This window comes from Triturus cristatus, chromosome 11 (assembly GCF_964204655.1).
Source record: "Triturus cristatus chromosome 11, aTriCri1.1, whole genome shotgun sequence".
NCBI lineage: Eukaryota > Metazoa > Chordata > Amphibia > Caudata > Salamandridae > Triturus > Triturus cristatus.
In genome coordinates, this window is record NC_140594.1 from 564,054,356 (window position 1) to 564,077,524 (window position 23,169).

Here is a 23,169-nt window from a genome sequence, read left to right on the forward strand (position 1 = left end):
CGCTGTGCCTCTCTTTTGCCACTGTTCCTGCCTCTTTTGCCGCTGTGCCTTCCTCTTTTGCCGCTGTGCCTTCCTCTTTTGCCGCTGTGCCTCCCTCTTCTGCCGCTGTGCCTCCCTCTTTTGCAACTGTGTCTCCTTCTTGCACCACCATTGATTACAAACCCCACAGCTGTTGGTGCCTGTGTGAAGGGGAAAGGGGACAGAGTACCTGCACTTCTATATTTCCAGTTTAATGACTGGGAACAGTTGGCGTTCATTATTCACACAGTTCCACCCCACGCAATTCAACTCCACACATTTCCAATCCACACCACATAATGTAACACCAAACCACATAATTCAATTCAACAACACAATTACACAACACACCACATACTTTAAATACACTACAGAATTCCACAGCATGCCCCAAAATTCAACAGCACATCACATAATTAAACTCCACTGCATACCACTCAATACCGCAAAATACTTTTCCACATAATTACAGTCCATAGCACACAGTCCCACTCCATGCAATTCCAATACACCAAATACTGGGTTCTTAGAAGATTGTGAGACACCTTTAGTACGCCAATTTGGTAAGTTTATTTTGTCACGGTCTTGCAGAAAATACACTGCAGGAGACAATGTTCTTATGCACGTTTCCTCTTTTCAGTATGCAACGTGATTCACAAGGAGACAAGATATCAAGTTACGGTCTTACGTACTATTAAGCGTTTGGCCAACTTACATTTTCGGTAAGCCTTGAGTTATATTTTTTGCACACATCGGATCATTTTTATTGATTATGGTTATGGTACAGACGGGACTCATGAGCGTTTTCTCCTTGTCCTTTTAAGTATAACGGTCAGCAGGCAAACAGGGGAACGGCCATTAATTTTCACTAGTACTTTGGGTTTACTAGTGCCTACCTAGATTCTGCATACCACTAATTAATTGGTAAGCTTTACATAGTATTTACTCTTGGTTTGTGTTTAAGCAATGGCATGGCGGTAGCTAGTGTGCTTATGAACGTTGTATATTCTTTGTATTATATAGGGTTCCTTGGTTGTACCAGTCGCTCCGAGTTACGGGGCAGTTAACATATGCGCACGGGCAGTGGACCCGACTAGAGTTTTTTCGTACATTGCAGTGGAGGTACAGAGTTTAGTCGTTTCCTGGGGATTTACTAATTGCATTTTTAGGTCTCGCTGCTTAGATCCAGCCTCCTCTGCCGGCACACCCACTATTTTCATTGAATCACCTTCAACGCCACTTGTTGCTTCTTACTTTCCTGCCCTTTCTCCTCTACCTTCCTCTCTTTTTAATCTGCCTTCACCGTATATTCTTTGCTCTCCTCCCTTCCTTCTTTACAACCTTCCTTACTTTTTTCATCCTTCCTTCATCCGCTTTCTCGTCTATGCCTTCCATTCTTAACCTTCCTTATTTTCCCTACTTACCTACTTTACTTAATTCCTTTTTATAACTTACGTATCGACCCTGCCTGCATTTTTTTCTGTGCCATGCTCCTTTTCTTACCTCTTGTCCATGCTGACAAAGTTCCTATGTCTTCTCATTCTCTCTTCTCCCCATTAGTTTCTTAAGCTCTCCTTCCTTCATGCCAATTTATCGTCCTTACTTGCTCCTGTGGTATTTGTTTCTCTATCATTGCCTTTCGTGATCCTCTCTTCCTTCCTCCTGTACCCTTTGTGCTTTGTTCTGATTGGGTAAGTTGTGTCCTCTACTACTCCCTGATGCTCCCGGGACTGTTTCTCACCTCACTCCCATTTAGTTATTTAATTATTTGTGCAGCAGGAATGTGCTTTTGGGCAGCTTGAGTCATTGTTTGTGCTTCATGCACTATTATTTTTTTATTTATTGTAATTTCATTTAACCATTCTAATATGGGCATCTGCTCTGTCAGAAATGCAAACTAAAACCGGCCGTTTGCATCGAGACCCATGCACAAGTAGCACACTAATGAACACACATCATGAGACACTGACTGCCATCTTGGAATGGGGTTTATTTAATAAAAAACACAATTCCAAGATTGCCAGCCGGGCGTGAGCATGCTTCTTGATGCAGGCAAATAGCGAGCGAACCTATCACGGAGGGAAACACGAATGTTAATCAGAAGCCCCGCAAATGTCACTGTCGTGTTTTCTCATCGTGTAATAAAGAAACGCCAAGAAGAGCCATAGGGATGAGCAATGTGAGTCTTTGACGATATCTGGCGATGCAAACTGGGGCGAACGTTGAAATATTATCCTTAAAAGGATTGGCTTTAATGTTATGAGATATGATTCACTGCAGACGTTCACGCATATAAAAAGTGATATTTTGAGGCAGCTTATATCAGCGCCGAAATGTCAAGTCAGAGCTTCTTTTGTGTACCTCCTCTGGATCTTTTATGCTCCTATATTTAAATTACTCACTCCTGCGCTCTCTCTTTCTGTTGTCTTTTTTCTCATCTAGCCAGTCCTCCTCTTCACTAGGTTTCCTACTTATGTTCCACTTTCATTTTCATTGACCGCCATTGTCTCTGTGCCACAAAATGACTACATCCCCCATGTTTTCCCACTGCTCCTCTACATATTGTTCTGTTTTGCTCCTGAAGCAGGCATACACCAAGGCTTCTTGGCGCTAAGGGATATTTAACAGTACAACAGACTTTACTCACCCCCTCTAAACATTACTAAAAAGCCAGATTTTCAGAGTGTGCTCACTTCTGCCCGGAATTCCTAATTTCACAGCGGAAACTCAGGGTTTCGTTTTTAATCTTCAGCAACTCCACGCCTATCGAGTTACTGGTACACCTGGCACTATCATGGGTGGGGTGGGGAGGGTCAAAGTTACCAGTTATATATATGGGCACTAGTAATGAGAAGACTGCCACCCTATAAGATTTTAGTTTACCGAACTTAAGACCAGGGATGGAAAACATCACCTCATTTTAGAAGGCTAAACTATGGGTTATTCCATATTTAAACCTGTGGCATGTATAACTCTGTGTGCCAAGTTCATGGCTTTCAGGCACACGTATTTTATGAATGGATGCCAGAGGAATTTACGAAGCAAGGCTAATATATTGTCATCGTTTTCAGGCCCACAATCAGGTCGATTGCTGCATCTTTGAACCAACTGTAGTTTTCTTTTAGATCTCGCTCAGACGAAGCCAAGTACATGTTATTTCCATAATCTAACTGTGACTAAACTCAGGCCCTTACGGCCACAGTATGAAATGCAGGTTAAGGCAGGACAGGATTATTTCAAACATTTAGAGATAGAAAAAAATGTGCTTTTAACATTAATTACCAGCACATCAAAGGAAAATGTATGAAAATATGAACAGCCAGATTTTGTACAGATTTAGATGGAGTTTTTGTTTTTTTTACATTAACGCGGGTCAAATAGTGATGCATCCTGGTGAATATTCCAGGATAGTCACGAGAATTTGGTGAGATTTCATTTTCCTGTGTCAAAAATCACCATGCACCACAGAATCAAAGCGACTTCGGGCAGGTGGGTCATTAAATACAGATCGCGCCACTTGTCCTCATAGCCGCCTACGGCAGCAGCATACCTAAACAAGCATTTGCAATGCAATAGTTCTCGCATTTGCAAAAGTTTAAGCTATTGGCATTGTTCATGACAATGCCTTTTTTATCTATTTTATAAAACAAAGACATAAATAAATGCCATTATCATTTACAATGCCAATAGCTAGTGTTGCATTATTATTAGCAATGCGAACTGCTCACACTTTTATAATGCGAGACCTATTGCATTGCAAATGCTTGTTTTTCTTCCAGTGGACAAACCTTGTCCCCTTTACCCCTAAGGTTTGGGGGTGTTCTGCTCCCCTTTCAAACCTAAAATGGAATGTATTGCATTCCTCCACAGGAGCAAATCTTGGACCATTTCCAAGTCGGAAATAGTCAGAAGAAATTTGAGAATGCTCACAAACTGACGTATTTGTACACGTTCACAAACGTTCAAACAGCGCCAAGACACCCTCGGGAATTTGCGCGCTCTATAAATATTGCATAAACATAAACATAAACAAGCTGTACCATGCTGAGCTGCCCTTTTCCCACCTTTGCATGGAATTGATTCTTGCATGATAATAGGTGCTTGTGTGGTAATATTATGCAGAAGTATATACATTTATGGCTGCTACGTCACCTCGCTGGAATGCCTATAGGTCAAAAATCCTGCCATTTTCTTTTGTGAAAATTACTTCTGAACTATGCCCTGAATGTGGGTGCAACGCATTACACTACATGAATCTTTGGGGGCTCACTTCTGGTCATAACGAGAGAGACATTGTCTTCCTGTACTCAGTAGAAGGGGCAAATGGAAGCAGATACCTCTGTCTGAACAAAACTAAGAGCAGGAATATAATCAATACATGGCAAAAAATTACAGATAAATCACGGTACCTATGATCATTTTAAGGACTTACCAAAGAAGGATGCCGTCCCGCAGGGACTTAAAGAGACTACTCTCCGACGGGTCCATGGGGATAAGATGCTGACAGTCGGGGTCATCTTGGAGAGCTTTGTTGATCCAATTCACAAAGGCAACCTTCTCTTCCGCTGAAACACAAAGTATTGTGGTAAGGCCAGGCATCCGTCCAGTACAACTGCGTCCATGACCCCAGTCTAGTGGAAATCTTTCTCTTAGTACCTGTTTACTTGATAAAATTGAAATAATATTCTAACATAAGAAGTGATTAAAATGGGTAGTCACACTTCCTAACCCCAAACCGGGCCCAGACTGCATTCCAACAGCCTTGGCTGAGATGTCTTTTATGCATCAACATCACTTTACCAAAGGATGAGGGGGAGCAGACTTGAAATCCCACTATGGCTGATGATGAGATGAAAGGTTGGCCACATGCTTTACGCTTAACCCCTCGACGACCTCTCACCTGCAGTGGTGGAGCTTTTGGTAACTGAATTCACATGAGTGGTAGAGGTGAGATTAATGTTGCACCGAGGAGTGCCAAAGACCTGCATTACAGACATGGACGTCATTTAGGGGTCGCAGCTGCGACCGTGGCTTGCACCTTACTACCCTGGAACTGCTTTTGCGACCCCCTGGCCTCACAGGTGGCAAAATCAGCGCCTGGAACACAAGGGCAGCTCTTCCTAATGGACGCTGGTTGTAGCTCCGCCTGCCTGGTTTCTGTAAAAAAAAATAGTTATACAAATAGTGAATAATATTATTCACTATTAGTGTAATATAAAATGGTGTACGTCAGCCAGGCGGGCAACTAAAGCCAAATTTCGGGGGGGGCTGAACAAATTTCGGGGGGGGGCTAAGTCTTCCAGCCATAGGCAGAGCGGCTGTAAAAAGGGGTGAAAATACAACAAAAGCCTCATTAACGAGTAAATGGTCTTTTAAAGACACGTGAAGTACTCTGGTGCTACTGCAATTAGACAGACGCCAGCCCGCCTGGCTGTCTCAGCCGGGCTGACACACATGAGGGGGGGGGGGGGGGCTGAAGCCCGGTGAGCCCAATGGGTGTTGCGCGCCTGACGTCAGCTGGAATGTGACTATCTGGAAGCTAAGGTAAGTAAAAGACGCTGTTAAATCTATGTCGTATACATGCTTGCGGGTGAGAGTGTGTTTATGTGCGCGAGCGTGTCTAAATGTGTTAGTATGTGTAAGCAAGCGTGTGTGAGTCAAAGTAAAGGTCAAATGGCGTGCAATGTCACTTCTGCTACCCCAGGCATTTTAATGAATTGACGTCCATAATTACAGACCTTCTAAAAAGCATACCTTCAGATTACTATTGTGAGCCAGTAAATTCACACTCACATGCCATAGAAAGGAAAGACTCAAGGTGCAGATCAGTGCTAGGTGTTAGTCCAAACTGCCCTTTGTAATTGCAATTAAGATACCAATAGCATCACTTCTTAAAATACACAGGGCATCCTTACACAAAAGTCAGTAGGAATTCTGTCTGCAGTAATTAATTACTCAATGACCAATGACACATTGGCAGCTTGTGGCATAAATGCCTCGCACAACAATATCACTCCTGAATGTATTTAGCAGGTGCCATCTTCCTAAAGAGGGGATCATGCCGCAAAGGCCACTACACGCAGTGTTTCAAGAGACAGAATGAAAGGCAAATCAACTTTACAAATTTCAGGCTGCAGTCTTTTCCATTCCAGTTCTACAAAAGTAAAGAATACAGCAATACCAAACGAGTAACTACTTGATTTTACTCCTGAAGTCCGGGTTTGCTGACTGGTGATGAATTTGCATTGAAACTGAATAATCGTGAAAAGGTATATGCAATAAAGGTCTCTACTTTGGGATAAATATTGTGTCTGTCAGGATTATAATTTGAATAGAACTGTTTTTATGTTAGATATCAATGGAAAGCAGCGCAGCTCGACATTTTTTCAATGTATTTGGTAAGGACTGGCACCAGTATACTACCTATTACAGAAAGAAGACAAGCCACCAAGTTGGTAAATCCATTTTGTTCAGTTGCCACAAGGTGTTAAAATAATAGTGGCTATATTGGATAACTGACAGAATTACCCATTCCACAAAATGTGTCGACCAAAAGGGGTGGAATTTAACACCTAAAATAAATTCTGAGCTGAAATGAAAATGGGTACCTCCAACAGCTTTGAGGCAGAAGCTTTGATGTCTCTCTATTAAACACTATTTCCTAGAAAAAGGAAGCAGCGAGGAGAAATAAAGATGTTTCTCTTTGTTATGCCTCTGTTGGGAAGGTGCAGCGTTTTAGCGCAATCCCAGGTTTACTGAATTTAGTAAATATGGCTTTGTGTCCAAACCCACGGGTGGATACATGGGAGAGCCCACCCATAGAATGCCCTCCTGCCGCAAGGTAGCGCAAGGCAGCGACATGCGCTGCCTTTCAGTAGTTTGGATTTACTAAACCACGCAGATCCACACAAGGTGGCTTTGCATGGCTTAGTAAATGCCATTTAAGGACTTGTGTAGCCTTGATATGACTTGCGTCATGCAAGGGCAACGCAAGCCCTCAGTAAATATGCCCAAATTACTACATTCGTGCATCATCCCAGGAATAGATCACACAACAGAAAGGCTAGATTATAAGGTGAGTACATCCCATTAAGTGTCTCTAGGTATCAATAAGGCATTCCTGGATTAAAGCCTATTATTTCTAGACCCTCTGCGCCTCCTCTCCCAAGGAATTACAGTTACTGGGGGGTCCTTGTAATTCTAAGGGGTGAAAATAAGGAAAATTACAAGTGTTTGGGACTAACATGTAAATTCTAGTGGACCAGTAACACCTGTTAATTATCTCATCGAGATTACTGGGGCACTCGTAATTAGGCCTTCTGATCTAAAGATAAAAAGGTGTGTGATATTACTCAGATTTTATACGTTATTTTCATTGTGCAACGATATTACACTCTTCTTAATACAAAAACCGACACGTGCACCCAAAAAAAAGTAGCACACATTTGCAGATTGCGACCTTTCGCAAAGTATTGTTCGATTAAGCAACATTGGTCAAGTCTGGAAACACCACATTAGCACTGCAGCTCATTCATAAGTCTCTTGCTGCTCATCTTCAGGTCTATGAATCTCCTTAAACCTTGCCCTCCCTCAGACCCCTGAGTGCCCTCCCTGCCAGTAGCCCCTACAGCTTCTGCCTATTCATGGGGATTCTCACTGTGCACTGGCCAACAGATCCTCAGAGGATCATGTTTATCTGTATGTCTGGCTTCCATTTATGGTCCTGAAAGGATCTTGTTACCTGTAGGTCTGGCTTCTATTTATGGTCCTCAAAGGATCTTGTTTACCTGTAGGTCTGGCTTTTATTCATGGTCCTCAAAGGATCTTGTTTACCTGTAGGGCTGCTACTATTTACTGTCTAGGAACTGGGTGCCCTGCTTATCCTAAGACAGCGAAGCTCTTGCTCATCACCAGTGGGTCCCAAACTACACATTCTCCCTTATGACCCTTAAACTCATTTCACTCTAAGGTCCACTGAGGCTCCTATACAGACTCAAATCCCCGAGTCTCTCGCTCACACTGAGATATCCAAAGGCTATTGTTCACTCCTCATCCTATTCAATCCTGCTCACCCTCTGGTGACCTAATATCCCTGTTCTCTATTAGGTCCTGCATCTCTTGCTTACTATTACCCAGAACCCTGCTCACACTCAGGTAAGTGAAGGCCATCTTCACCATGAGATTCTCCGAGGGTTCTGTTTACTGTCAGCTCCCCTGGTGCTCTGCACAAACTAGGGCCATGAGATTCCCACTCATCGCCTGGTCTGGGAAGCTCCCACTTGTCTCTAGGCCCCACAGGCTCCTTCTCGCTCTTACATTCCCACAAAGGCCTGTTCAATTTAATTCTCCAAGGCACCAGCTTACCCTCATGTCTACAGGGTTGTGGCCTCACTCTCTGCTCTATGGTCCCTAATTCCCTGCTTACCTGTATATTCTACATGGTCTCCAGGTTTACATTTGCTCACCTCCTAGGCCTTGACTCACAGATGACCTCATTGAATGAGGATAACTTCTGATCGTCCACAAATGAAGTAATGCTTCAGGAACTCACCCTTTCCGCTCTCTCACAGAGGGCTATAAGATCAGTTAGCTCCCTTCTGTGTAGCTGCCTAGAGTAGGATGGTTTCCAAGATGAAGACCCAAATCAATGGAGCACTGAGACTGGCTAAGACTTTGATGGCCATCTTCTCACCCAAATCTTCCTTAGCTCTATTGCATAATCTGAAGCAAGTCTCAGGGCACATGGAGTATGCTGCACAAAAAACAATACACACAAGCAGGCATACTTTACTTCAGACTGTAAGACATTCCGCCATGAGTAGAACTGGTGGCCCAGTACTGTTCGAATAAACTATTGAACTAGTCTGCAAAACCACAGAATGCCTATGTGGGAACTACAGTCAGGGGACTGGACTCTGGAAGCTGGAAGAGCCAACTCAGCCTATTAGCATTTCAAGACAGTTAAGTGGGAACTGGTGCCCTAGATAAAGAAAAGACCCATTTTTGGGAAACGTCTTTATTGGTTTTACAAATTTTCAGCAAAGGTAAGCAACTTAGATGTTCATAGTGCAAATAGCTTTGTAAAAAAGGCATCATAGCAGTGGGGTGGTCGCCATCAGGTGGGCCTGCATCAGAATTTCAGCGTTGAAAAGGAGCCCACCCCACCTCGGTGTAGGGATGGAAGTGAGAATGATGTATCTAGAACAGTCCCAGGTGTCCTGGAGAGGGGGAGCAGGAGTGTTGCTTCTGAATGGAGGGGGGGAGGGGAGTCGATCCGGAGTTAATCAAAGAAGTGCAACACCCTGAGACAAGGAGGTTGCAAGCACAGAACTCCAGCTGGGAGAGGTAAGTGATCAATGGTTGACATAGATTGGTGAATCTCGTTTCTGTTTAGGGGATCTTGTGTAATAGGATCTGCCATAGTTTGTGAATCCAAGATGCTATTGGGGGAGTTCTAATGCAAGGAGCGTTATTCCGGCTGTCCTAGTCATGTACCGTGTTAGGGCCCAGTTGGTGTGGAACATACCCTCAAGTGTGGGAGGTTTAATGCCCACTACCGGGGTGGTGGTGTCTATCTAGAGGTGGTATCCCATGACCCCAGTAATAGCCCAAGGATTTCTTTCCAATCTGTTTGAAGCATTGAGCAGGACCACCAGAGGTGTGGGAATGTGTCTACGTCACTGTGACAGCACCAGCATGTCTTGGGAGCGTTGGGGTACGTACAGAACAGTATAACGTTGGAGAGGTACCATTGGAACATTACTTTCAGAACCGATTCCCTATAGGGGATGTTTCTGTGGGTTTTGAGGATTTACCTCCAGAGCTTGTCTCCCTGTTTGCCCGTCAATGTGTGGCACAGTTTATCTTCCCAGCTTTTCTGGTACGAATATAAGGTCTGGGATTTAGATTCTTGTATTGTGGTGTAAGTGCGCAAGATAAGTCCTTTGGTGTCTTCGAAGGACTGGAGTAGCCTCTCGAATGGGGTAAGGGATCGCATTGCTGCCCACATGTTTGTGGGGTGGAGGGCCCAATGTCATAACTGACAATATTGGAGTAGGGAAGTTTCTGTGATCTGGCAGTCATGTTTACATTGCTCAAGGTATTGAATGAGGGGCCCAAAATAGGTCGCGGAGTGTTCTTCAGTCCCCCTTTTATCAGGCTCCAAATGCTTAAAGGGCGAGGGCCAGGGAAAATTCTGGGTTGCTGAGGAGGGAGGTGATATGTGGGGGAAAGGATGTAAAGCATTTCTTGATGGCTATGTGGTCCCATACCTTAAGTACAGTCCAGGTAGGCATGGCTATGTGCGCACTCTTAGGGCAGTATTGCTTCGACAGCCAAGCTAGGTCTCATAGCGACCTGCAGGCCACAGCAGGGTCCATAAGTAGCCATGCCTTTTCTGTCTCTTCAAACCTATTTCGATATATATCGGAGGTGCGCTGCCTAATAGTACTTCACAAAGTTGGGGCAGGCCAATCACCCCTTTATCTCCTGTGGGCCTCCAGTATGTTGCGTTGTAGGGCGAGCCAGTTGGATTTGGTCCAGTCCTCGAGGAAGGGATAACGAAGCAGCCCAGTTATCGAAAGGGTTTAGGCGCCCATTGGAATGGGGCTAGAGTCTTGAGGTGGGGGATGAGGTCCTTAGGGATGAAGGCCCATTATTTTAAAACCAAAAGACATTTCAGTTCATGGTTTGCTTTATTTAAAAAGTCCTTAGTTGTGTCAACTGTAGCAGATCAGCAAACCCGGGCACTAAGCAACCAAGAAGTGGTGATGTTTCTGCTGCTATCACCACTGCTCTCTAGAAAAGTGGGTTTATATAACTGTTCCCAGTGATCCTTTTCCACTTAAATTCTCCTCTGAATAATCCAATAAAATTGTATGCAACACACTGCTTTGTAGGCTTTGAGTGTGTGTTTTCCAATGTTTTCAACCTGAAAGAAAGGGTAAACTGGTGAATCGACGAAAGGTCTGCTTCTCTCCGAGATTAAAGAGCAAAAGAGAAGAATGCAAGTGATTAAAGTGAGGAAGAGAGAAAGGATGGAATTTCAACTCTTTTACACTGCCTCTGAGCCTATGTTATCCTGCTGCTCTTCCCCACCCACCCACCCTCTTTCATTGTGTCCCAATATTTGTAAAATTATACTTGACATTGTAGCTTGCATTCCCAGCACGTGCCATGCATGGTGGTCTATTGACCTAGCTTTAAACCCAGTAATTGCACTAGGGTCTCCTCTAGGTTAGCAGTACTTGCACCCTAATATAATGGATAACAGGCAGTGTACCCTACGCCAATCTTTCTCAGCAGACTCTGAGTATGGTGCGACATGAGCTCCTCCATTGCAAAACTGTGTCTTGCTAGAAGATCAAACAAAGAGGGGGCAGAAAGGGACATATGCAATACATATAGGAAATGTTATTCAGAAGTTATAAAAACCTAGACTAAACGAAATACAAATTTCCCTGATGACCTGAAAACCAGACTTTTATGAGGTGGAGCCTATTTGCAACAGGTCGTGCCTCCCAAAGTGGAGCAACCCCAGCCTCTGGCAGCGAGAAGGCTGGGACACTATCAGGAAAGACCTTCCTGTAGATGATGGTGTTGGATCCATCCTACCGATAGATCTAGAGCTCCGATGTTACCCGTGTGGTCTCTGGACACCAACAGGCTCCAAGCTACAAACGGATGCAATTCAGAGGTTGCAGTAGGAGGGATCGCTTGGTAGTAGCATTTTTTAATTTCGACAAAAACAGTTCCTATAATTTGGTGGTTGGTTTACAAAATATGTAATAAACTGTAGCATGGAAGTGACACTGCGAGGGACACTTGGTTCATATGTGTACAATAAATATCTTGTTGAGAATTAAGCAGTCCTAAACCTGTGCTGAAGCCTTGACAGTGTTTTGATTACCTGATAAGCTATTTTGATGGCTTTCCTCAGGATGATGTATGTTTTCAGTTAAATGGTTTTAGGATTTTTCCAAACAAGATAAAGTGAAATCAGTGTCCATCCAGCAATGACAAATTTAACAGGTTTAGCATCTGTACAGTGCATGCGTACAGAGACACCCAACACAAACATAAAGCATGCACATAAACCAAAACCACCACAAACAGTAATTTCTCCAAAGCTCAAACAACATACAGCCACAAGGCCCAAAGACCAACAAGCGGATAGTCATCAACCACACAGATCAAAACTCACACATAACCATGTGCAGGAATGAGAAAGTGTATCAGCCGAACAAACGATGATGTGCAGCAAGGACCGCAAGATTATGTGGATCAGGGGTCGCTCATGATACACATCCCAGGAGCTTTGGGTGATGCCAAACCAATGATATCAGCATGCACTGTAACATGAATATAGTCAACCAGAAAAACATCTGATGCATGAAGTAGCAGCTCAGACAGTATCAGAGCCAGCAATTTCCATTCTTGCTTTACTGTCTCCATAAGGCTCCAATATAGTAATGCCAGTTTATGACATTCATAAAGCCTGGGCAGTAACACCGGAAGCTGAAGTCATCTCAGAAGGATCCTCTGGGACTTATTGGATCGAACGTCCAGCTAGGGCACACATATCAACCAGCAGATATCAGCTATTAACTATGGCATTAAACCCAATCATTCTCCTGTCAAGACTCCTTTCGACGACTCGATGGAACTCATTAAGATTATTTTCAATATTCATTCTTCACTGCAAATCACATCAGTAAAGCTGGTATGCAACCCCCTAATAGCAGTGGTTTAAAGCGTCTCCCAGAACACAACATAACAATAATACCCCATCCATAGAGTTCGTGAGGCCTGGCTCCTTTATTTCAATACCCTCTAAGACAGGTTTGTTGAGTATTAACGGCAGCGCTGCAGGAATTGAGCTATTTTGCAGCTTCTGAGTTTTCCATGAACTTATGTATTTGCCAAATTTGACACATAATACGGCATCTGCTGCATATTATGCAGATTTTAACAAAATGGATCAAAAGTTGCTAAAAACATGGCTAACTGTGTTGCCACGTAGCAGACGACCCTTCAAAAATGTTGACTGGTCACCTTTCTGTATTTTTTGCTGTATTTGGGTGTTAAACTGGTATTAATGAGGCGAAACATTTACCCAGACGGTGGTAGCATGTGCAAAAGGACAAAATACTATCACATAATATGCTGGTTTACACCTCATAATTTGGCTTTTCTTTCCACGTTAGTTTGCTAGCCCTGCTGCATAATTTGGTCCTCCTATGTTGCATAACTTCACTGGCCCTGATTAAAGAACAGGGGGCCACATGTATAAACCTATTTTGCATTCGCAAACAGGCAGATTCGCAGAATCGGCCCGCTCGCAAACACAAAAAAGGGTTTTCCTATGTGTCAAACCCTATTTTGTGATTCGGTCACCTGTTACCGAATCGCAAAATGGATTTGCAATACGGTATTAGGAAGGGGCGTATTTAGGGCTTCCCTTCCAAATAGTGAATCGCAGCGGAATGTATGAATGTTTTGTGACTGTGAATGCGGTCGCAAAACATTTGATTTTACCACCAACTTGAAGTTCGTGGTGACCTATTTGCAAATCGGAAGGGGTCCCTAAGGGACCTCTTCCCTTTGGGAAAAACATTTGATTTTACCACCAACTTGAAGTTGGTGGTGACCTATTTGCAAATCGGAAGGGGTCCCTAAGGGACCTCTTCCCTTTGGGAATGTGACAAACGTATAATTTTTTCTTTTAAACGCAACCTGCTTTCCTCTAAGGAAAATGGGCCACATTTAAAAAAAAAATTCCTTTATTGAAAAGCAATCACGGACATGGTCAATGGCGGATGCCACAACACGAAGGTTGTAGGTGGGGAAGGGGCGGGCAGGGCAAGGAAAAATAATGATTTCAAAAAGCATACCTTTGGGAGTCGCGCGCTCCGTGACCCAAGATGGCCGCCTGATATTGGAGCTCCACATCGCGTCGGATTCCGTGATTGAATTGAATTTGAGCGGTTCCAGCGCTCCTACATTCATCATTCTACATTCATCATGCGGGCATATTATTAAATTGGAACACCTTAAATTGGAACACCTCCCAGACAGGATTCTGCATTTATCATCCTTTGTCTGACGTAGTTCCCGTAGAAAATATGTAGGCGACTTTCTACTTGCTTTTTGGCTGCCATTTTGTTTTTCTCATCAACATTTTTTCCTCAAGTTGCTCCTCATGGTGCGCTGAATCATTCTTTTTTTGACATTTTCTTTCACTTTTGTCACCTTTTTCTTTACTGCTGTTTCTATCAGCAATGGACAGTTGAAAGTTACTGGGTTGGCTGTTCATATGAGGTATCTTTTCTTGTCACTTCTATGACCCTTTCTTATTACCCTCTTCCTGGTTGTTTCATACTCTGTTTAATGGGTAGGAGCAAATTTCTACTTAATTCCACTAGGAAGCAGGCGTCCAACATTACGATACCTGATTGTGCTACCTCCTTAGCTCCCATTGCTCCCTTAACTTCTACGGTTGCGGTCAGAGCTCGCTCCTCCTCCTTCACAGCTTTAGTGGCCATGGCGGCTAAATCTCAATCTCCTTCAGTTAATGCCAAGAGACTTAAACAGGATCCTCCTTCTCCTCCTAAACCTGTTTCTCTGGTCTCTCTGGATACTGTTCTGGAGGAAATTCGCGCCCTCAGACATTTCATTGAAGAAACAAACTCTCGCCTTCAGACCATGGATAAAAAATGGTCCTCAATGGAATCCCGCCTCACGGTAGTGGAACAGCAGCTTGATGTGGTACAAGACTCTTCTTCCAGAATTTCCTTTTTGAAGAAAGAGGTTTTCCAACTGAGAAGGGCGACCGAGGATCTTGAAATAGGAATCGTCGCAACAACCTCAGTATTTATGGCCTTCCTGAAGGCCTTGAAGTGGATGAACCTGTTGCGAACTTTACTTCCTTTATACCACAGTTTTTTCTCCCCTCTTCGACTAAACTGAATATACAACGTGCTCATAGACTAGGTCCTAGTTTATCTTCTTCTGCTGCTCCTTCCAAACCCCGTGGAGTGATAATCTTGTTCTTACAATTCACAGATCTCCTACAAGTCCTCAGTGCAGCAAAATCCAAAAAGCAGCTAATGTGGCTTGGCACCAAGGTATTCATCTCTCAGGACGTCTCTTCAGCCACTGCCAAACTCCGCAAGGAATTCCTGGATCTTCGTCCGGCTCTTCGATCCCTCGGTACACGCTATGATTTATTCCATCCATGTCTCTTTAAAGTCACTTTTCTCAACAAGACTTCTACTTTTGAGGATCCGGTCGACCTCCGAAGATTTATCCAGTCACACTCCACCTCTTCTATGGAGATTGCTGGTCCTCCGCCGAAATCTTGACTTTGCCGTTTCTTCTGTGGTGGTATTCATTACATGATATTGTAGTGTTTTACTCTTTATTTTCAATATTTCCATTGCTCTTCTTGTTCTCATTTCCATGGTTTATTTTTTCTTTTACAGGTCCGTCTAATTGTACTATGTTCCCAGTATTGTTCCCGTTCCTATTTATATCTAGTTGATGTCCGGATGTGCTGTGTTGCCCATTGTTGGGTGTGCTATTTTCATTGTCTGTGCCACCTCTCACCCTTCCCTTTGTTCCTCCTATGGTACGTTTCACAGCCGTCATTTTTTGACATGTACTTCTCTCTTCTGCACTCTCTTTTCCCTCTCTTTTCTCCCTTCTTATTGTATCCCTTTTCCTCTCCCTTCAATGATATTGCTTCCTTATTCTTATTTGCCTTCTTTTTCATCTGGTTTTTTCTCCTTCCCATGCTGTGCATTCTTTTCTATTATCTTAAAATCTCGCTGGTTCTTCTATTTTTTTCCCTTTCTTCGCCTTTATCTCTTACTTCATCTTTTTATTACTGTATATTTTGTTCTTTATGTATTCTTGATGGTTTTCCATTCACAGTTATTTCCTGGAATGTTGAAGGTTTTATAAACCCAATTAAGAGACAGAGAATTCTATCCCATCTTGCTGTGATAACCCTGATCTGGTTCTTTTACAAGAGACCCACCTTACAGAATCTGAGGCGTTAAAATTAAAAAAAGGTTGGGTGGGTTCAGTTTTATCCTCTCCTTCTTCTAATAAGAAAAACGGTGTTATAATTTTATGTCACAAAAAGTTGAGTTGTAAAGTTATTTCGCAAGAGATTGGTGCAGAAGGAAGATGGTTGTTAGCTAAGTTGTTAATTAATAACATTTCTTTAACCGTATTCAATGTTTATGGCCCTACTCATCCCGATTGTTCTTTTTGGCCTATGATTACGCAGAAATATGTTCAGTTTAGAGATGATTACTTTATACTAGGGGGCGACTGCAATCAAGTTGTTGATCCCTTTCTTGACCGTGAATCTCAGGTTCGCTTTATTCCCCATAAATCTCATAAACACTTTCTTGACACTATCTTCCAACCACACCTTGTGGACTCTTGGAGACGTTCTCGCCCCGATACTCTTGACTTCTCTTTTTTCTCTCCTCCTCACAACTCCCTCTCTTGTTTAGAATATATTTTTCTCTCTCAATCTCATTCTCAAAATGTGTTATCTTCCTCTATTGAACCTATTGTCATCTCTGACCATGCCCCAATTATAACTGACTTTGACTTGCTCCCTCCACATCCCAGGTCCTCCCGTTGGTGTTTTAATAATTCTCTTCTTCTTGACCCTCTTTTCTCTTCCTCTTTCATCACTTTCGCTAATGAATTCTTCGACCTGAACAGTGACCCCACCTCCTCCCTCCATATATTATGGGATTCCTTTAAGGCTGCAGCGAGGGGTTTTATTATAGATTTCGTCTCCAAAAAAAAGAAACGCTTTCTTCAACAACATAAAGCTACTCTAGCACATATTAAAACCTTTAGAACATAAGTTGTATACTTCTTCTGCGGACTCAGTCTTACCAGCTCTGATCCATGCCAAATTAACCTTTAACAAAACTACGAATGACAATGCATCTTCCATACTTCTCCGTAGTAGTGCTCGCTATTCCGGGGGTCATAATAAAGTAAGAAAACTTCTAGCAAATTATCTCAAAACCCGTAAGGACCGCACTCTGATCAAATCTATTTATTCTTCAGATGGCTCTCTTATTCACAAAGATCATGACATTTTCAATGATTTTAAGCTTTTTTACAAAGACCTGTACACCCCAGAATCTCCTCCTTCCAGTTCCCTTATTCAATCTTATCTCGATAATCTTCCCACTCTATCTAATTCTCACCTTAATCTTTCTAATCTTTAAACAGACTTATTTCTCAATGAATTATCCACTGCTTTAAACGTTTTAAAGAAAGGGAAAACTCCCGGTCTGGATGGTTTTTCAGTTGAATTTTATTTGCATTTTTCTAACTTATTACTCCCTAGACTCTTAGATCTTTTCCATTCATTCTTTCTCTCCGGTAAGACAGAGGGTACTTTTCAGGAAGCCACGATTTGCCTCATACATAAGGAAGGCCGAGATCCTAAGTTCTGTAAAAACTATCGACCGATTTCCCTGGTCAATGTAGACTATAAACTATTTGCTAAAACACTTGCTTTGCGTTTAGACCCTCGTATGCATCATTTGGTTGGTAAGGAGCAATGCGACTTTGTCAAAGGTAGATTGACTTCGGATAATTCTCGTCTCTTTTTTAACGTTTTAAACAAGATTCCTTCCCTTTCCACATCCTCGGCGGCCATTTCTGTCGATGCTGAAAAAGCATTTGATAGAGTTGATTGGTCCTTTTTATTTGCTTCTTTGAAGTGGCATGGTTTTGGTCCTAAGTTGATTTCACTTATTTTTTTATTATATTCTGCTCCCAGAGCCCCGGTGCTAGTTAATGGTTGTGTCTCATCCTATTTTCCCCTTCCGCATGGAGTCCATCAAGGATGCCTTCTTTGACCCCTTCTCTTTATCTTCGCTCTTGAACCCTTTTTTATCATCAATTCGCAATAATGATTCTATATCTGGTTTCTCTTATGATCAACAACATTAAAAGATCTCCGCGTACGTGGATGACATTCTACTTTTTATTTCTGATTCCGAAGTTTCTACTCCTCCTTTATTACATGAATTTACATCTTTCTCCCTTGTTTCTGGTTATAAAATCAATTCAGATAAAACAGAAATTCTCACTCTCACAAAGTTCTGTCTTCCACATTCCTTTTCTTCCACTGGCTTTGCATGAAATGGTTCTAAAATCAAATATTTAGGTATGTGGTTCTCTAATTCCATTGCCTCTTCTGTTAAATTAAATATGACTGCGGCCCTATCTTAGATTGACAAACTACTCTCCTCATGAAACCCCCTCTTTCTTTTGTGGTGGGGCCGATTAGATTCCATTAAGATGATGGTTACCCCTATTTTAATTTATGCTCTTTCCATGCTTCCTGTTCATATTCCTGCCTGTTATTTTAAAAGGATTGATTGTCGCCTCTCTAAATTTCTGTGGCAAAACAAAAAAGCCAGGATTTCCTTATCTTTTCTTCTCAAGCCAAAATCTAACGGGGGTGTGAACTTTCCTGATTTTCGCCTATATCATAAATCATTCTCCCTCCGCCAGGCCTCGAAATGGCTTCTTTCCAAGCTTTCCCCTTTTACTGCCCTATGGCTCGCCATTGAACGTGCTTTACTATTACCCTTCTCTTTAAAGGAAGTTCTGGCCTTTTCTGCCAAATCCCCTCATACCTCTCTTCCCTTGTTTAAACACACCTGTTCCCTATTGAAGCCTTTGACTCAACCAAAATCTGTCTCTAGGGAATCCTTTTTAAACTCTCCAATCTGGCATAACTCCCTTATTACTATTAATAACAGAACCATCTTTTGGAAATCCTGGAGATTAAAGGGTATAATTTGGGTTAAAAACCTATTTGATGGCCTGTCTCCATGCTCCTGTCCCCAATTTCAAGCTACCTTTCATTGTCCCCGCTCTTTCCTACAGAAATTCACTGTTCTAATGACGGTCATTCTTGATACTTTCTATTCTCTTCCCTCTTCTTCTCTTCCCACTGGTCAAAATTCTCTTCTCAAAATTCTTCTGTCTCTACCCAAAGCTTCTCTCATCTATAAACATTTCTCAGCTCCTGATCTAGAACGCACTAAAACTAAATTGGAACTTTCATGGGAATCTGACCGGGGATGTGAATGGTTCATCACTTTCTGGGACAAACTTTGGTCCAGTTCTCTCAAAATCTCTCACTCTGCTTCTCAAACCCAATCTATGTTTTTTCTCTACCATAGACTTTATTTTACCCCCATCTCTATAGCTAGGTTTTTCCATTCTACTAATACAAATTGTTGGACCTGTGGCTCTTCTAATGCTGATTTTCAACACCTTCTCTTGCTCTATTCTTTGGTTTCTAACTTGTGGGGGGAAATCTGGTCCTATATTTCTCGCGTGTTTAATATTTCCATTCCTTACTCTATTCCTGTTTTTTTCACTGGGAGTCTGTCTGATTCCTTAGATCTTCCCTCCTGCAAACATGGTCTCTTTGATCTTATATTAGCTTTAGCTTTTCAGCACATAACTCTCAATTGGAAAACACTTACAAAACTTTCGATTCAACACTGGTGGAATAGTCTATGCCATTTTCATCGACTTGATATTGCTTTCACCTCCTCCTGTAAACCAATGGTTAATAGAGATCTTTTCTGGTTGCCACTTACTACTTATTTAGATAAACTAGTGTTAACAGATAATTCTCGTTTAAATTCTGAAACGTTTAAACCTCCTTGAACGTTTATCTTCTCTGCTCTTTTTTCTACTTACCTTTGTTGGCTTATTGTATTTACTAATTATATTATGATTATCATTTGTATTCCTTTGTAGATATGCTTTATCTCATTTTACCAATTTGTAAGGGGTTCCCTCCCCCCCTTTTTTCTCTCCCCTCCCTTCCCTTCTCCCTTTTTCCTTAAAAAATGTAAACAGCTTTCTTTTTGGTTCTTGCACTAGCTTTTTGGTTCTTTCGTTATATTTCTCTTTTAATACAATTTTATCTGTATTGCTGGTCTTCTGTATTTCTTTTTATTTTCAAATAAAGCTTTTAAACATAAAAAAAAGCATACCTTTTTCCCACATTCTCCAATGCTGACGGCCACCGCAGTCTTGGAGCTCTCCCAGCAGTCTCTGGGAAGGCAGAGGCTGCTCACCCAATCCTGGCGCTGCTCTAGGAGAGCAGCGCCAGGATTGGTCTGAGCAGCCTGCTCTGCCACTCAGGCACTGCCTGTGAGCCTGCGGCATTTCTCCAACCCGGCTGTAAACACAGCTGGGTTGGAGAAATAGAAGTGTGCATGGCATGTTTGGCCGACCTAGGACGGCCGGCCAAACAAACATGCGCACTTCTAGGTGCCACCACCTGCCTGCCATGGCCCAGCCTGGACCCGCCCTGCATGCATGTCAGAATCAGTCAAGGAAAAATGAAATGACATTGTTTCATTATCAATTTATTTTTCTGTGACTGACTCCAACAAGTGGGGCGACGCACCTACGCCATTACATAGGAGCTGCCCCGGGACATGGTGTTCTGCTGACCCTACCAGGCCACCACCCACGTGATTTTAGCGATTCCTAGGGGGTCGCAAATTGCAACCTACCTCATTAATATTAATGAGGTAAGTCGATTTGTGACCCCCTAGGAATTGCTAAATTAAACTCTTGGAGATTCATACATTAGGAATAGCGATTACCTAGTTGTGACTTGCTGAAAATCGCAATTAGGTAATCGCTGTTCCAAATGTTGATGCATGTGGCCCAGGAAGACTACAGGTAATGACATGGGAAAAGACAAGAACCTTACAAAATCAGCGATGAAGCCTGTCCTACTTTCTTTTCTTTTTTTCACATTTCTAGCTTTTTACCTCTCGACCACAGACAGATTTAGCTACTTTTCGTACTGGGAAGGCCACCACGTTCTCTTTTTCCCTCACGTCTGATTTTGCTTATCATATTTGGATCCCCCCAACCATCCAACAATATTTTATTCTTTCTTACTTTTTTATTTACAAGAGCAGAGCATCTGCTGGTTGGAACTGTAAAGCAAAAAAAATAAAACGCTAAAATGGCCACTGTTGCATTATGACGTGTGATGCATGTGCACGCATTTGCACAGACAGCTATTATCACGGAATGGTAAACACTTCAAGATGGCTGCCCTGCATGCATTGCATCCGCCATGATACACCAGTGGCCGGTTTGACTTTTTTTCTTTACTTTACCGTTCAAACATGTCCAACACCGGTTTTAAAACAGTAACTAAAATAAAGCAAGTGGAACACCAATGCAAGCAAACAACGGCAAAGTTAATAGGTCGACGTTCACCTTCTATAAGAGAGAACTAATGGCTTTTCCACTGTTTGTTCTCATTTACCATGTTTCATGTATAATAGAACTGAGGACACCCTTTTAACTGATTAAACATGTCTTTGAGCATTTCTTATGCTTATCACCGCACATTTCTTTCTGGTTACGGTAGGATCCCTTCTTTCTAGGGATCGGTTTTATTGTGCATCATGTACACGATGCCAGCTCGAGGTATCCCCTGGTCAGACTGGAATGCCACCAGCAACCTGGGCAGGATAAGGCGGCACAGCCGTTTCAAAAGGCAAACCATCGCCATCTCTACAAATACTCATGTGAGACAGCCATGTCATTCCACGGGAGGCAGTGGGAGGAGGTTTCTCCTGCACAGTGGGTGTTATGCACATCTCATGCCCACCAACACTTTGTTAGACTTCCAAGGAAGGGTTGTGCCCACATGCAGTGATGCAGCCCTAAACCAGCAGAGCACCAGGGTCAGGTGGAGTCTTTCCCTTTACCCATGAAGTCAGGAAATTTTGATTAGGCGAAGGTGTGTGAAGGTTCCCCGACTATGCCCCAAGGTCAAGTGAAACCTGAGTGGCTCGCTGGAACGTCAGATTTCCTAAGTACGCTACTTCTCCCCGAGGCCTGTTCTCTTCTCTAATTAGCGAGAACTTTAATAACTATTTTCCCTCCTGTCAGTAGGGCTCTAAATGTCGCTTAGCAAGAATGTCCCGGCTCTTTTCATTTCGCTATATTTTTTCTACAGCAAGGACATGAACATGTGGATGTAAACATTCCTTTGTGTCCGGGGTTCCAGGTAAGAATACATCCTTGACAACAGCGGGTGTATTTCTGCGGCTCTTTTTCGTGGAATCACTGCAGCAAAACCTATTAATAGTTTAATTGCTTATTTACACACACACAGCTCAATCTAATTTTCCAAGATGTGCTCAGACCTTATGCAGCTCTCCACACGTACACCAGTGCATTTTACTGCTTATTATTAATTGGAATTGTTGTTCCTTTGATGTCTTTTTTCGCACTGATAGGTACACGAAATTATTTTCACTGTAAAATTATCTTCTACATTTATTTGTACTCATCTGTACAATTCTTTAACTAAAAAAATTAAAAAGCACTTGATCTTTGCACAGTGAAGCGCCTTCTTAAAAGGTGCTTGAGAGCAAATATTTGTCACCGGTTTAGATAAGTCGAGGGTAAAGGCAGTTGTGAGCTGACGACAAACACTTGCTACCACAGGCCTCACCTTCTACACATGTCAAGTGATAAGCATGTCAGCTGGGCGTGGACGTCCGTGTAGACGCAGCTGTTGAGTGAACGCATGGTAACGTCTATTCACTTCACAGTAGTAAACGCCCGCTGTAGTACAGACGTTATATCACATGGCACTGATATCAGCTGCTACATCCAGTGACGGATTAAACCATGTGGAGGCCCCAAGGCGGTCGAAATTTCCCCCCGCAAATGATCTCCTAATACGTTTTTAATTTGACCAACCAACAACTTTAATAAACCAATTTTATTACACAAAACTAAACATTAACAATGATTGTTTTTAAACAAAAATTAAATGTTAAAAATGTAATAAACCAACAAAACTTCAAATATTCACTGTCCTCAATTTGTTTGTGGTGAAATCTTTCAGGATATCTTGGAAGTCTACTTTTTGCAAGGCGTCCTATTCAGTGGAGTCTTTAATGTAAAGATTTCGTTTCTTTGAGTTGATTCACTTTTTTCTGTCTTTTGGAAACAATTTAAGAAAGCTTGATTCTAATCTTCTTTCAACCTCAAATCAATATTATTTTGATCCGTTGTCGTGGGCCCCTA

The 23,169-nt window shown here is 42.4% G+C and overlaps 1 protein-coding gene across 2 annotated transcripts in view; it reads right to left on the reverse strand.

Moving 5' to 3' along the window:
* The window catches only part of PLS1 (plastin 1), a 533,668-nt gene that overhangs the window by 182,376 nt on the left and 328,123 nt on the right, over nt 1-23,169 (reverse strand). For both annotated transcript variants that reach the window (XM_085633623.1, XM_085633622.1), the window contains exon 5: nt 4,451-4,583. In XM_085633623.1, the coding sequence (XP_085489749.1) occupies nt 4,451-4,583 (133 nt within the window). The remainder of the gene's footprint in view (nt 1-4,450; nt 4,584-23,169) is intronic.